This window comes from Candidozyma pseudohaemuli (assembly GCF_003013735.1).
Source record: "Candidozyma pseudohaemuli strain B12108 chromosome Unknown scaffold00005, whole genome shotgun sequence".
Taxonomy (NCBI): Eukaryota; Fungi; Ascomycota; class Pichiomycetes; order Serinales; family Metschnikowiaceae; genus Candidozyma; species Candidozyma pseudohaemuli.
In genome coordinates, this window is record NW_020194439.1 from 66,333 (window position 1) to 80,806 (window position 14,474).

Consider the following 14,474-nt stretch of genomic DNA (forward strand, 5'->3'; position numbering starts at 1 on the left):
CCAAAACACCTATTTTCTTTTCGAACCTTTGGTCTTATACCCTCCGTTTTCGCAGCCAAACGCAGAAACGACCTTCTAATTACGATGGCTACTCTACAGCTTTCTACCGCCGACCGCAACAAGGTCAGAGCCCTGTGGGGCGATGCCATGGCGGCCAAGGACTACAAAACCGAGCAGGTGATCCACGAGATGTTCTCTTCCCTTATTGAGCAGAGCGAGGACGCCAGAGACTTGTTTGAGAACAAGAAGGTGAGAGCCCAGCAGGAAAAGCTCTTTTCTGAGATTATGGCTTTCACCATGATGTACCTCCACAACATCACCGTTTTGGACGAGTGTATGAACGAGTTCATCAAGGAAAACCCCCACATTGTTCGCTGCGGCGTCCGTTACTTGGAACCAATGGGTGCCGTTTTGATCCAGTACTTGCGCCAGACGCTTGGCCCACAATTCCACGCTGGCTTGGAAACCTTGTGGGTGCAAACGTACATTTACATTGCCAACTGTATTTTGCAGAACGAAGAACTGGATGTTGAGCTGTTGATCTCCCAGGGTGCTGAGCGCTCTTCTGCCTCTGAGACTGAGCTGATTGAGGAGACTGCTCCATTGAAGGTGCCCGCCAGAGCTCCTTCCAGAGCTGCTCCTGAGACCCCAAAGCAGGTGGAGTCTCCTCAGCCTCAGGAGGCTGCTGAGCCCGAAACGCCAACTTTCAAGAGCAGCCCACTTCCTCGTCTTGAGGAGAAGGCTGGCTCTACTATCCAGATCAACCTCCAGAAGGAGCAGTACCGTGGATTCCGCCGCTCTGTCACTGAGAGCCCACAGGACCCTGTCCAGGTGAAGGTTCCTGCTACTTTTGTCAAGCAACCTGCTACTAAGGTTCCTCAGGCTACCAAGCAGACTCAGAAGCCTAAGGTCAAGGCCCCAGAGGCTCCATTTGACCCTAGAGCCAAGAGAAGAGAGGAGGAGCCAGTTTTGACTCCAAGATCGTCCAGAAGAGATTCTGCCGCTCAGCTTCAAGAGCTTGGTCTTGGTCTCGACACTGACGACTTTGAGGTGAAGAGCAAGACGGCACCTTTCGACCCACGCCGTTCTTCTCACCACCGCAGAACCCTGTCTGACCTCGGTGCTTCTATGGAGCAGGAGGCCCAGCGCCTGTGGTCGGGAAGCTCTTGCGAAAGCCCTATTTCCGATGTGGAGGACGAGTTTGACTTGGCTCCTCATGAGGAGTACTCTCACAAGCGTCTGAACCAGGTGTTTGACAGCAACAGCTTCGGTATCAAGGGTCTTGCGCCAATTGCCGAGACTGAGATTGACGAGGAGACCTCGGACTACGACAGCTCCAACAAGGACGGTTCTTCCAGAACGTCGTCGCTTTCCTTGCACAACCTGGACTACAAGTCGTCCATCTCGTCTGGCTCGGGCTACTCCCCAGATGTGGCCAAGAACTACGCTGGTTTCCGCAACCACAACACCAAGATGTCCCAGCTGAGCGACATTAGCTTCATGCAACTGTTGCCTGCTCCATCTTCCACGGCTTTCCCCATGATGCACCGTAGCTTTGGCTCCACTCCTTCCTTGTCGACCAGATCGATGTACACTCCAGGCAAGAGGGCCTCTATGGGCTTCATGCGCTCTTCCTTTGTGCTCAAGAAGGAGATGGAGGAGTTGGGCTACAACCACCCAGAGAATGTTTCTTTGCTGAATGTGTCTTTGACCGAGTCTGCCTTCCCCGAGACCCGTGAGCCTCTTGCTCCACCATCTTTGGCCAAACTTACATCTTCTCGCAGTGTTTCGTCCTTGCCTTTGCAGCCACCAGCTCAGCCATTCAAGAAGGAAGCACCTGCTGCTCCAAAGACGGCTCCAGCTGCCAACAAGAAGGAGAAGAAGGAGAAGAAGGGATTCCGTGCTAAGCTTGGATCGTTTTTCGGCACCAAGGAGCAGAAGCCAAAGCCTACTCCAGCCAAGATCCTGGCACCTATCCATGCACCTCTTCCACCATCCACCAAGGGCACCACCAAGGAGGTTCCTCCTCCTGTGACGCACGTTGCTCCTAACAGAAAGCCATCCAAGGCCCCTACGCCTAGCCAGCCTAGGTTTGACGCTAGACGCAGTTCGGTGAGCTCCTCTGCTTACGAGGTTTCCACCATCAACACCACCAGCCGTGTGTCTGCCTCAGATGTCAGAAGACAGAGCAAACAGCCTCCTGTGGGCTACGCTGCCCTGGTGTACTCTAGACCTGTTGTCAACGACAACGAGTCTGTCTACTCCACTGACCTGACGACATCTGGCTTCTCTTTCTTCAAGAGCAAGAGCAAGCTGCGGTATGAGTCTTTCGACGACCAGAAGAGGAAAAAGAACAAGTACAATGTCAAGAAGGTGCCTTACAAGACGGTCTACATCAAGGACTTTGTTCGTTAAGCACTCTTGATAAAAGCACACATTCACTTCTTGCATTGAGAGTTGGCACGGCACATCGACTGATTGTTCGCCGGTCAGCTTTGAGCCGGCGTCGCCTCTAGATAAGGCCGCCTTACTTCTGGGTCGGGTTTAATAATTTCTTTTCGTTTATAGTTTGTACCATATCTAAATATCAGGCATGTTTTGGACTTTTACGTGCACGAGGCGCTGGTCTTGGTAGTACCGTAGAGTGTGCTCAGCTGTCTCTGGATCTGCTTGGGGAACTCTGGCTGGATGGTGACGGAGTCAACGCCGTACTTGTGCAAGAGGCGTCTCACCTGGGCGACAGTCTCAACAAAGGCGTTCTTGTTGATAATACCTTCGCCCTTCTGGTCCTGGACACCAGTCTCTGGCAGCTCATTGAGCTCGAGGTGCAACGAGGCAACCATAAAGTCCTCGTTCAAGTTCCAGATGTGGAAGTCGTGGATCGACTTGATGGTTGGCAAGAGAGTGATCTCCTCAGCAATCACGTTGGGGTCCAAGCTGGGTGGGGTAGCTTGCAACAAAATCTTGCACGACTTTCTGCAAAGAGGCAAGGCAGACGAGAAGATGATAGCGGTAATGACAAGAGAGACCACAGGGTCAGAGTAGAAACGCCACGAGTACTCGGTCTTCCAGATGAACAAGGCAGTGATGATCACACCAACATTGCCCAAAGCGTCACCCAAAACATGCAAAAACACACCTTCCATGTTCATGGACTTCTTCTTCGCAGGCTTGGTGTCCTTCTTCACCAAAGGAGTCAGTTCATTGAAACGCTCAACCACATTGTCTGGGAAGAAGTCAGAAAGGTTCGAAGTTGGGGTATCTTCACCAGCGCCACCAACGGTTTCCTCATCATCACCATGAGAGTGAGAGTGGCCACCACCGCCATGGGAGTGACCGCCACCACCGTGGGAGTGACCGTGCTCGTGGAACAAAGCCAAACCAACAAAGTTACTGATCAAACCGGCACAGCCGACAAGCAAAACAAGCTTGGGTGAGGAGATCTCTGGAGGGTCAAAGAAACGTTGGATAGCCTCGATGATAATGGTGAAACACAAGGCCAAAAGAAAGACAGCATTGATCAAAGCACCCAAGATCTCAGCACGCTGCCAGCCATAGGTGTAAGAACCGTCGGCTGGCTTCAGCTTCTTCACCTTGACAGCCCAAAGTGCCACGGCAAGGGAAATGATATCGTTAAGCATGTGGAATGCATCAGCCACAAGGGCCAAAGACTTGACGGTGTAGCCCACACCGGCCTCCAATATAAGGAAAACGGTGTCCAACACCAAGAGGGCGATGATTCTGATCTCTTTGCCTTGCATTGGAGAAGAAGAGTTGCAGGAAGATGAGAAATTGCGAAATCGCATTCCTTCTGGCGATGGGGCAGGGAGCCATTGTTTCCAGCCATTGTTTCCCGATTGAGAACACAAAGATGCTTTTCTCGCTAAAAGGGATTGCACTTAGCCTACAATCAGGATGAGGCGAGGCCTTCATAGGAGGGGCTCGCCTTTGTCAGAGGGATGTTATTCAAATGGCTTAGATTTGACAGCTTTCGAAACATATGCGGCTAGAGATAGTGATCAGTTCACTGGTAACGATTGGCCGCATGAGTACGAGCTCTGGTCACACTGGAGATGAGCTGGCAAGGACGCCTCAGAATTGCCGAGGTACTTGGTAAAGACTAGCACTTGCTGGATTGGGAGAGGCAAAAAAAGCTGAGTCATGGAAAAGAGTCCATGCGGCGTTACTGCCCTTACATTCGTCAGCACATACACGTCAAACTTTATTTGGTACATGACATAAAAAAAGTAAAAAAAAAAAAAAAAAAAATTGAAGAGCTAAAATGGAGGGGAAAAAAGGAAGACAAAAAAGAGGTCTCCCACAACCCCATAAACGTGCTCTTGTAGTCGTAAGCGTTAGTGCCGCTCCCCGAGGCCATGTATGATACAACGTAACGGGGGACTCGTGACAAGGAGCGGCATGAAAGCGGTAATGATCATGAAAACAAGCACATAAACAAACAAGAATGATAAAATCAGACAGCCTCTTACTTTGAGGAGCCCATCAACTCATTAAACGTAATCTTGTGTCCAGCCTGGGGTTGGCCACCGTTAGGATTGTTGCCCGGGGCCATTTGTGGCTGTGGTTGAAATTGAGGTTGATAACTGAATGGGCTGACACCAAGGTGTTGAGGTGGAACAGCGCCTGGAGGGTACTGGTAATTGATAAAGCCCTGAGGATTGACTGTGTAGTTGAAGCCAGGCTGATAAGGTCCTGAAGGAGCATCCTGAGGGTGGGAAACGACTGGAAACTGGGGAGGTCCTTGAGGGGGCATACCCTGGTAAATAAACTGACCGTTCATCGCCATTGGTCTCTGAGGCATCTGTTGCATAGGAGACTGACGAACGGGGCCTTGGATGGGCTGGCCATACTGCGCACTAGGACCACTTGGTTGGCCATTCGACATAGTTTGAGCATTCTGGACGGGAGTTGCGTCAGTAGCTCTAGGTTTAGGAGACGTCTTGAAAGAAGGTTTAGGCAACGCCAAAGCTTCAGGAGAGGAGTGGAAGGACGACCCAGCGTAACCTTCTTCTTTCTGGCTCTTCTTAGCCTTTGGCTTCTTATCGCTCTCAACTGGCTTAGCCTGTTCTTTCTTGTCCTTCTTCTTCGCGTTCTTGTTCTGCTTCTCCGGTTTGTCGTTGTGGAAGTTAGGTTTCTCTCCATTTGGAAGTGAAGGTGCCTTCTTCTGTTTATTCTGCTGTCCAGCCTTCTCGCTCTTCTCGCCTCCAGGTCCAAAATCCGGTTTGGCGCCATTGGGCAACTTTCTTGAGCCAGCATTCTTTCCTTTGGACGACTTTGGGACCGTATGGCCCTTAGGTAGATCTAACGGTGTTTCGTGAGCCATCATATTCTAAATTGTGTTTCTTGTAGATACTAAAGAATAAGACCCATTCAAACTAGCAAATTCGAGAAAGTCGGGGTTAATAAAGTGGTTAGGAGGTGGTTTTTTTTTTTTGAGGGACCGAGAGAAAAAGAAATTAGATAGGTGTGCGCGCACCAGTGGCCTATGACAGGCTTATCGCAACCAGCATACATTTCAATTCGGGTAAGTAGAACAAATTATGAATATCAACGTAGTCTATGTAATTTATGATTAGTCGCTGGCCAAAATGAGCGACAGACCGCCTATTATACACATACCAATTATGCACCAAATCATCACAAAGTTGGGTGACCCACTGAAGGACACGGCCGAGCCATACATAGATAAGGCGATCACCGAAAGAAAGCCCGATGTAATGGCCATGGTAATGCCAAAGATGAAATTGAGCTTGTCAATGTCGATTTCGGAGTTGCCAGCATGATTGGCCCTCAAAAAAATGAAACCACCAAGTGCACCGAGTGGCTGCGAAAGACCACCCAAGATAGCACTGATGCTGACTGCCTTGACCTTAGCCCAACGAGCTTTGCCAGATGCAAATGAGTAGTACAATGGCAAGCACATCGAGAACCCTTCGGTAAAATTGTGAATCAAAAGACTGAGGAAAATGGAAACACCAAGCTCCGGGTCTGTTTCGGAGGTGATGTAAGTGATAAAGCCCTCAGGGAATTTATGCAAAGTAATGGCGAGAATTGTTTGGACACCAATGAGCATGAGACGAGAAAGGGGCGAGTTGACGTGGTGATGGTGATGTTCGGAACGACCGTGCTGGGAATGGACCTCCAGCGCAGATCTTGCAAATGATAAGCTGTGGTTATGATTGTGCTCGTGCTCGTGCTCGTGGTGATGGTTGTGGTTGTGGTTGTGGACATGCTGATCATGGTGGTGGTCCTCTTCAGATTGCCCCAGCGCCAGCGCCAGACTCTCCTCTCCTTCGTTCTTGCGGATTGTAGGAATCTCGCAGAAGTGTGGCTTGGTCTTTCCATGATCGTGGAGGCAGAGCTCCGCCGAAGTGTAACCTTTACATTCTCCGAGCAACTGGTCGTCTTGCTCTGTCTGGGCAAAGTAGTGGAGGAGACCCTGAGACTTGCGGTGGCCCAAAAGAGGAGCACTCTCTAAATCTTCAGCTGTAGCCGGTCCGAACTCAGAAACATCTGCTTGGCTCACCTCGTGGTGGCTATGACTATGACTATGGGTATCATGTTGTTCCTCGAGATCGGTATGACCGTGACTGTGTCCGTGATCGTGGCTGTCTCGGCGTGGCACGAGCTCAGAGTAGGGGAGCGTCTCAATCTTATCCTCACCATCGTGGGAACAATGAACGACCGATTCGGCAGTAATGAGGTGTAGTATTTGATTGAAAACGTAGCATGCAGCAATTCCAGCAACAAAAGACGTGATCAAGACCGTGTTGATCTCCCTCTGTGACACATCACTCGAGTCATCACTTGGGATGAGGTTCTCCATTGCCTCGGGCAAGAGCCTATACAACGCGGTGAAAAGCAAACATCCAGAACTGAAGGCTAGAGACCCGTTCATAAACAGATAGTTTTCCTTCAACTGGAATGGGAAACGTCTGGTGAACCACCTGGGGAACACGAAATCATATATATCATCAAGAAAAATGATAAACGTGCCCAGGGCACACAAAATCGACAGGAGAGTGGTAAGATACCAACCCTGGTTGAAGCTTTTCATAAAATCAAGCATCAACGGTCGTGTTTGAGTGTGCTGTTGCAAAGAAAAAAAAGGGGGAATACTAGTTAGAAATGTTGTATGGCTTTAAGTGGCGGGAGTAACCACTGCGGTATGCCTGCACTAGGATAACCACCTGATGGAATACATAGAAGAAGGACAAGAAACAAAGGGCTCGAGATTGATGGAAAAGAGGGGAGGACAGCCTTTAAAGGCCTTGACCGCAAGAATCAAAAAAAGTGTATATTATCCAAATTCGTATGAGTATGCGTGGGGGGCTGATCGCTTATGCTGTGGGAAGGTTGCGAAAACCCCCGGTCGACGAGATGCCGTCTAATCGGCCTTTGGACCCTCCCACTGGGGCAACTCGGTATACTTGTTCTCGTTCTTTTTAGCAAAGGGCATTCTGCTTCTCTTCTTCTTCTTGAACTTGACGTTTTTGAGGAAGGACAAATCTGTGTGCTTCTTGTTGATCCAGATGAAAAGGTACATGCCTAGCACCGCGATCACCACACATGTGGGGATGGTAATGATAATAATGTACTTCTCGTAATCAATACCCTCCACAACCTCGTAGTCATCACCATAAAGTGCCTTCAAACGGTCCTTCTCCTGCTGCTTCTTGAGATCGAGATTGTGACCCTTTCCGACCTTGGTCGCGTAGGCAAGTTCGACCACGATGGAGTTCGCCAAGTGATCGAATTCATCATCGCCCACATTGTCTGGCTGAATGGATATCAACGCCTTCCTGCTCCACTCATCACCGAGCCACTCCTTGTCGACCGTGACGGGGAAGATACCTACATCCTTGTCAAGCCAGTCCGAAGTGAAGAACGACTTCTGGGCAATAGTACCGCCCTTTTCAATGACTTGAGATCTCTTGAAGTTGCGCTTCACCTTTTCTATGCCGTTTTCGAGCATTTCAAGGCCTCTCTTCATACCCTTTTGACGGGCGGTCACTTTCACGTACGACAAATGCACCTTGACCTTAGACACATCCTCGTCAAAAAATGGGTGATACCAAGTCACAAAGTATGTCTTGTCAACGTGCCACACGGCATCGTCTCTTGGGAAGCAGAAGGGCTCAGGTGAAATGTTCTTAGCCATTCCCTTGTTCTTATAGAGTTTGGGGGTACATCTGATGATTGGATTCAAGTCATGGTAGGTTGTGTCCTCCTTCTCCCACACAACATGCTCAAAGATCTCGTCTTCGGCCATGTTGTGAGCCTTCAACTCCTCCTTGTTGTACGTTTTGGTCACTGGAGTTCCAAAATACGTTCCGTAGGTTGGCAGTGGGTTCTTGGTGTTACCGCCCTTGATCTGAGGCTTAATTGTCTTTGGACGGCCGTTCTTGTCCAACGAGATCCAAGGCTCCAAGCCGTTGGTTTCAAGTGGAGGTTCTGCGCTGAATGTCACGCCGCCAATGACTGTAGGGGTGACGATTTCCACTTGAGTGGAGTAGATTGTTCTGAGCCAAGGCTTTGGTGGCTCTTCGGAGGCCTCTCCGTGCATCTTCAAGGACTCCAACTTCTGGTAGTCCTTGTTGATGATAACATCCTTGGCTCTCTTTTCTAGAACGGGAGCGTCTGTAATCTGGGCATCCACCTGCTTTACAGCGGCAGCATGAGTATAGCAAGCCACTGATAAGGCAACGGCTAACTTGATGATTCTCATGACAGTAGTCCGATGAGTAGTATTATTGTTCGAGCGCGATTTCTCCGGGTATACCGTAGGATCTATCACTCAGAGGAAGTTCAACTCCGAATTCATGACCGTCCCAAAAGAGAATTTTAGAAATGAAACTTCAGTTACAAGCTTGAATGACTACTCGTGTCTATATAAAAAAGCTGTTTGGCGCCCGGGAGGACAGGAAAGCTCGCAGACTATCACAAAGTCATTGATGCCCTGCCGGTGTAGCCAAATTTCTCTAGGGCAAATAAATTCCATCGTTCTATCCATGGATTGGATAACACGAAACTATGCTGAGGTTGCCCGACTCTACAGAAGTTTCTGTGAATGTGTATATTTACAGGGTAAAAATATTTGTTCCGTGATATTTTCAGACCTCGCTTTTTTTCTCGCAACTGCCTCGGGTTCGGGTAACCCCAAGTTGCAGTCAAGGCCCTGAAGTGATCATGGCCTGGCAAAAGGGGGAAATGCAAAAAGGCTTTCCTTCTGAAGTGGAAACTGTAAGCTCTTGCTTGTGGTTATTTGACGTTTGTTGGCGGACCAATTGGTAGTCCCTCTATATGCTTCTTTTGCATCATCTCTCCTTATTTCTCCGGACCCGCTGCCGCTACATTAGTTGGGCTCCTTGTACAGAATGAGTCCCACGAGCGACCCGACTTCGTTCCATAAAGATGGCACTTCGTTCCCCTTAGCTGCTCGGGTGTGCTCTGCCTTCACATTGCCTTGAAGGGCGGTGGTGATTGTGGTTGCAAAAGTTGAGAAAGCTGGAAACTCCGCTTTCATATGGTCAGTCAAGCTTTGATCAGGTAATTCACTGAACGTGATGGCATAGATGTATGCATATAGGAGAAGCTCAGATGATGACACCTTCTTAGCTTTGAAAAGATGGGCATATTCCACAGGCAGCGACGGATTCAATTCCTCGAAAAGCTTGATGGTATGCTTTATGTAGCTGTGGAAAAGAGCAATGCATTTGAAAGAGTTTCTAGCTTCTCTCATGAGTGACTTGTCTTTGGATTTAGCGAGAAGCACTTTCTCGTGCAACGCACTGATGGGTACCTCAGTCGACTCTTCTTCGTCGTCATTGACCAACTCGGTGTCACCGACGTCATCTTCATCGCCGCCGCCAAAACTGAAAAAGCTAGATTTGTTGTTACCAAGCCCAATGAGCTTGACCTGCTCGCAAGCGTCCCGGTGGAATTTCAACGGTTGATTATACATCATGGGGAACGGAAGATAGTGCAGAAACAACTTTCTGGTATAGTTTTCGTAGTTTTTCGTGTTCACGTACAAGTTGTACTGGTGCACGTTGTGCAATGATTTCTTGATATAGCTCTGGAGACATGAGTTGACTAGTTGGTCCTTGGAAGTGAGCTTCCCGTCTGGCACAAACTTCGTTGAATCAAGCGGATATTGAGTTGAGATATAGTCAGCAATTTCAGTGAATCCCTCGACCTTACGGTACGAGTCGGCCCATGGTGCTATTAGAAGCGGCAACCGTTCTGACTCCGCTAGGTTTGTATTGTTCGATTTCACAATTTTGAACTGGACTTTTTGAGGAACCAAGTGAATGCTTAGTAGCCATGCCGCTGCAACACACTCGGGCTCTATGATTGAGATTTCCTTGTCGCCCCAAACATGGAGCTCTAATATCATCACTGGTTGTTAGTACTTGATGTTGATGCGCACGAAAAACTACTGGGCATTCTCATCTACCACATACCTCATCCACAATCAACGAGGTATGTCTGAGAAAAAAGAGCGATTACTGTTGGACGTGATCGGTGGCCTTGAAGATGCCGTGGAACAGAACCCTCTAGATTATAAGAAGTGGGCTCAGTTGATAGAGCAGGTTGTGTCTAAAGACAAGGAAGAACAGGTGAGAGCCACTTTTGACAAGTACTTCGCCATATTCCGTTTCGATGCTCGCCAATGGAATAACTACGTTAATTTTGAGCTTAATAGGGGACAATTCAACAACGTCGAACAGATCTTTGCTAAATGTCTTCCCATCACCAACGATGTGGATCTCTGTAGAACATATGTCTCATATGTTCGTCGAGTCAACGATGTCATCACAGGTGGCGAAAAGGCCAGAACTACAGTTCTTTCTGCCTTTGACTTCGCTGTCAACAAGGTCGGCATTGATGTCGATAGTGCTGAGTTGTGGAAGGACTATCTCGATTTCTTCAAATCTTGGACACCTTCCTCGTCGTGGGAACAACTACAAAAAACCGACCTCATCCGTCGCTTGTACAAAAGATGTCTTGTTATTCCTGCCGCCAAGATTGAATCTACCTGGGCCGAATACACAAAATGGGAAAACGACGTTTCAACGCCGAACAGCGCCAGTAAGTTTATTGCTGATCTCTCTACATCATATATGGAGGCACGTTCATGGAATACAGAATACAAAAATGCTACCAAGGGCCTGTTAAGAAGAAGAACTATACCGATGACTCTACAAGATGACAACAACGGCGTCTTAGCCGCACAGATAGATCTCTGGTTCAGATGGTTGGAATTGGAAAAGAAGAACCACCTCAACTTGAGAGACCATGAGTTACGCCAAAGAGTGGAATATGTGTTCAAGCAAGCCACCTACACGCTCCCATTTGTGCCTGAAATGTGGTTTCGTTTCAACAGGTACATGTTATCTGAGAGCGAAGAAGCAAACAGACAAAGATGCATAGATTTGATGACAGAGGGCTTCAAGTTAAACCCCGGAAGCTTTCTTGTCGCTTTCCAACTCAGTGAACTTCTCGAAAAGGACAACTCTCACGATAAAGCCGCCGAGGTATTAAGCAACCTCATCACACATCTCTCCAAGCACCACGACACGCTCAAACAGAGTCTTGAGACATTGAACGCTAAAGTCAAGGAGAAAGCATTGAATGGTCAGCAAGCTCCAAAAGGGGATGATAGTGATGATGATATGATTGACAACGGTCATGTTGAAGTGAAGCTCTCTGAAAGTGAGGCGCTCGAGATTCTCGACCTCGAATCAAAACTCGATGATCTGAGCAGATCTGTCACTTTAGCGTATATAAATTTGATGGCCTTGAGTAAAAGAACGCAAGGTATTAAGGAGGTCCGTGCTGTGTTCAAGCGAAGAAAGAACTTTGAGGACCTTGGCTACGAGTTCTACGTTGAGAATGCTTTGACAGAGTACTACTCCGATAACAAAAAGATTGCTGACAGAGTGTTTGACTTGGCAATGAAAAACTTTAGTCTGGACGGTGACTTCCTCTATGCCTACTTGGATTACTTGATCCTCACCAATTCCATCGAGAGTATCAAAGTGGTCTTCGAGATGGCTCTCACAAACCTACAGCAGCAGATATCTGAGGACCTGGAGTCCATCCAGCTCACGAAAGGCAACATTCTAGATCAGAAGAAACGGACAGTCAGACTCAAAAAGAGCCAGACGGCGATGAAGCGCATCATCAAAAGGTATATACGATTCGCCTACAACTATCTCGATCTTGATACTGTTTGCGCCCTTGAAAGTCGGTACTTGCAGTTGTTCCCTGATGATGACGAGTTGAGTTTGTTCATTGATCGTTACAGAGGGTCCGCGTTGGATGCCATTGCCAAGTACGACTTATGTGCTGAGTTGAAGCTGGACTCTGAGGACGAAGAGGAAGAGGAACAAACCAAAAAGTCCCGCAAAGGAAGGAAGCGTCGGAAGTTGTCCGCATCTGAAGACAACTACTCGCCTGAATCTGCGTCTGGCAGCGCCGGTAACAGCTCTATCGTTGGCCAGGGACAAATCAACAGTACTCAGGTTGGCCAGCCAGAGAACCAGTTTGGTTTTGTCGGTAACACCATATACAGCCTTCTCCAGGTTTTGCCCAATGCTGGATACTTCGGGCCCCCTGGTGAGCATATCTTCAACAGCTCAAAGTTGGTTGAGCTCTTTAATAATCTACCTGATCTTCCAGGTGACAACTAAGGATCGGATTGGTTTCCTATAAGTTTCTCATATACGACATTCGATCACTGAAACAGACGCGTATAAATACCGTGCGAGTAGCTGTAAAAACTTGACCACAACAACCACTCTTCTTTCCACCATGAAGTTCAATTTTGATAAAACCAACTTCAAGGATAAAATTCGCTGGCTTCAGCCTCATGTTTGTATGCTCACCATTCTCTCCATCATGGCTGGTATCGTTATCAGTCTTCCTCTACTCCACTGTGAGTTCGGCCCTATTGACGTGCCCCGTTATCTTCTCAGCATTTCCGAAAGCAACTCCACCCTGAATGAGTTTACCAACCTTGTTTCCGATATCTATTACCAGCACTTGGACAAATACTTGGAGGAAAACTCTCGGGTAGTCTTTGTCGTGCCAAGGGTCAAGGTAGGGTACAACTCAGTCATGGTCACCTACCGCCATGGAGTTGCTGAAGACTCCAAGTATTTGGAAAGTGTTGACGGTGCAACCTTTCAAACCACGAGAGGGATGAAGTTGAAGAAAGCCAACAGTTTGGTCGAGTATTCTCGTGATCATCCGTCAAACGCAAATGTGACTCTTCTCGTGAGAAACGGCATCGATATCTTTGGCTACAACGGAGATCAACTGCAAAGTTTGACAGATAAGTTGATTATACACAAAGGCTTTAGGTTCGGCTTCATCCTCACTTTCTCCTTGGCAATTGTTGCACTCGGGTGTCATGCTGTGATGGAAAACAACATCACACGTATTGGATTCACTACAACCCTTGCGTTAATGGCTATCATGAACTTGGCGATGATGTCCTCTGGCATCTCCATTCATGCAACTGCAAAGCTGTTGCTTCTCGCTGCGAACACCGCTGCCACTGTTGTCTATATACTCATCATCGGGGCGTCCATCCTTTTCTTATTCAGCTATGGCGATTTGGGAAAAGAGAAGAAGCTGAAGACGGACAGCCAAGGAGAGGGTAACCAAGACACGTTGCACACCAAGCTTTCGACGACCGAGATGCAAAATGAAGCGACGCCTCAACGCTCCATCAGTAATCTGACTCTTGGTAGTGGCTCAAAGCTTGCACCAGAAATCAAGATGATCAACTCTGCCTCGTCTGGAGAAAAGAAATCGGAGAGTCTGCTCAGCAGCGGTGGTAGATTGAGGAGATTTGCCATTTCGAATAACCATGGGTACGAGGTCTCTTCAGGTCAACCGGAACAGATCGATAGTGAAGTGCTTAGGAACATGCCGGAGAATACTGGTGGCGATAGTCCAACCAAGAAGGAGGACAACGGCAAGGGTTCGCCACAAGATGAGCTGCTGCTGAGATACACTTCTTCGGATGAGAAAGCCCTGGAGAAGAGCGCTCCATTGATCAAGTACAGATCGTTGACACATCTGAGAAGCACTAAGCTGAATTATGGTAATTCCTCGAGCATTCCCTCTGAGCAACCCCTGACCGGATCTGAGTTTAACTTTAACGGAGTCCAGTTGGAGCGTCAAACTGGCTCGAATGCATCGGGTTTGTCAAAAAAGGAACTGAGTCCAAAGAATGCAATTGCTGAGAAGCCTGAAGATGTTGAGGACTCCAAAGTCCAAGACAGAAGAAGTATTCCAACTGACTTCAGCAGCTTTGAGATGAGCGAGACTCCAAAGAACAACCGTTCCTTGTTCAAGGAGTCTATGGAGGACAACTGATGAGTTTAGTGCTCGGGTTCGTCCAATTCTGTCACGAGTGTTTCTTCAAATTTTGGTTT

The 14,474-nt window shown here is 48.2% G+C and overlaps 8 protein-coding genes across 8 annotated transcripts; 3 read left to right on the forward strand and 5 right to left on the reverse strand.

The window, feature by feature from the left end:
• Nucleotides 1-84: 84 nt before the first annotated feature.
• Nucleotides 85-2,415, forward strand: C7M61_002480 (uncharacterized protein; the record flags this gene model as incomplete). Its single annotated transcript, XM_024857853.1, has 1 exon — nt 85-2,415. The coding sequence occupies one exon, from the start codon at nt 85-87 to the stop codon at nt 2,413-2,415; it is 2,331 nt and encodes a 776-aa protein (XP_024713779.1).
• A 191-nt stretch (nt 2,416-2,606) lies between these two features.
• C7M61_002481 (Zn(2+) transporter) lies at nt 2,607-3,761 on the reverse strand (the record flags this gene model as incomplete). The annotated part of the gene is made up of 1 exon (XM_024857854.1): nt 2,607-3,761. The coding sequence occupies one exon, from the start codon at nt 3,759-3,761 to the stop codon at nt 2,607-2,609; it is 1,155 nt and encodes a 384-aa protein (XP_024713780.1).
• A 725-nt stretch (nt 3,762-4,486) lies between these two features.
• C7M61_002482 (uncharacterized protein) lies at nt 4,487-5,344 on the reverse strand (the record flags this gene model as incomplete). Its single annotated transcript, XM_024857855.1, has 1 exon — nt 4,487-5,344. One exon carries the CDS (start codon nt 5,342-5,344, stop codon nt 4,487-4,489), a length of 858 nt encoding a protein of 285 aa, XP_024713781.1.
• Nucleotides 5,345-5,593: 249 nt separating this feature from the next.
• C7M61_002483 (Zn(2+) transporter) lies at nt 5,594-7,078 on the reverse strand (the record flags this gene model as incomplete). The annotated part of the gene is made up of 1 exon (XM_024857856.1): nt 5,594-7,078. The coding sequence occupies one exon, from the start codon at nt 7,076-7,078 to the stop codon at nt 5,594-5,596; it is 1,485 nt and encodes a 494-aa protein (XP_024713782.1).
• A 330-nt stretch (nt 7,079-7,408) lies between these two features.
• Nucleotides 7,409-8,749, reverse strand: C7M61_002484 (uncharacterized protein; the record flags this gene model as incomplete). Its single annotated transcript, XM_024857857.1, has 1 exon — nt 7,409-8,749. The coding sequence occupies one exon, from the start codon at nt 8,747-8,749 to the stop codon at nt 7,409-7,411; it is 1,341 nt and encodes a 446-aa protein (XP_024713783.1).
• A 627-nt stretch (nt 8,750-9,376) lies between these two features.
• On the reverse strand, nt 9,377-10,420 carry SAM37 (SAM complex subunit; the record flags this gene model as incomplete). The annotated part of the gene is made up of 1 exon (XM_024857858.1): nt 9,377-10,420. One exon carries the CDS (start codon nt 10,418-10,420, stop codon nt 9,377-9,379), a length of 1,044 nt encoding a protein of 347 aa, XP_024713784.1.
• Nucleotides 10,421-10,508: 88 nt separating this feature from the next.
• C7M61_002486 (cleavage polyadenylation factor subunit) lies at nt 10,509-12,719 on the forward strand (the record flags this gene model as incomplete). Its single annotated transcript, XM_024857859.1, has 1 exon — nt 10,509-12,719. The coding sequence occupies one exon, from the start codon at nt 10,509-10,511 to the stop codon at nt 12,717-12,719; it is 2,211 nt and encodes a 736-aa protein (XP_024713785.1).
• A 121-nt stretch (nt 12,720-12,840) lies between these two features.
• On the forward strand, nt 12,841-14,415 carry C7M61_002487 (uncharacterized protein; the record flags this gene model as incomplete). The annotated part of the gene is made up of 1 exon (XM_024857860.1): nt 12,841-14,415. The coding sequence occupies one exon, from the start codon at nt 12,841-12,843 to the stop codon at nt 14,413-14,415; it is 1,575 nt and encodes a 524-aa protein (XP_024713786.1).
• Nucleotides 14,416-14,474: the final 59 nt, after the last annotated feature.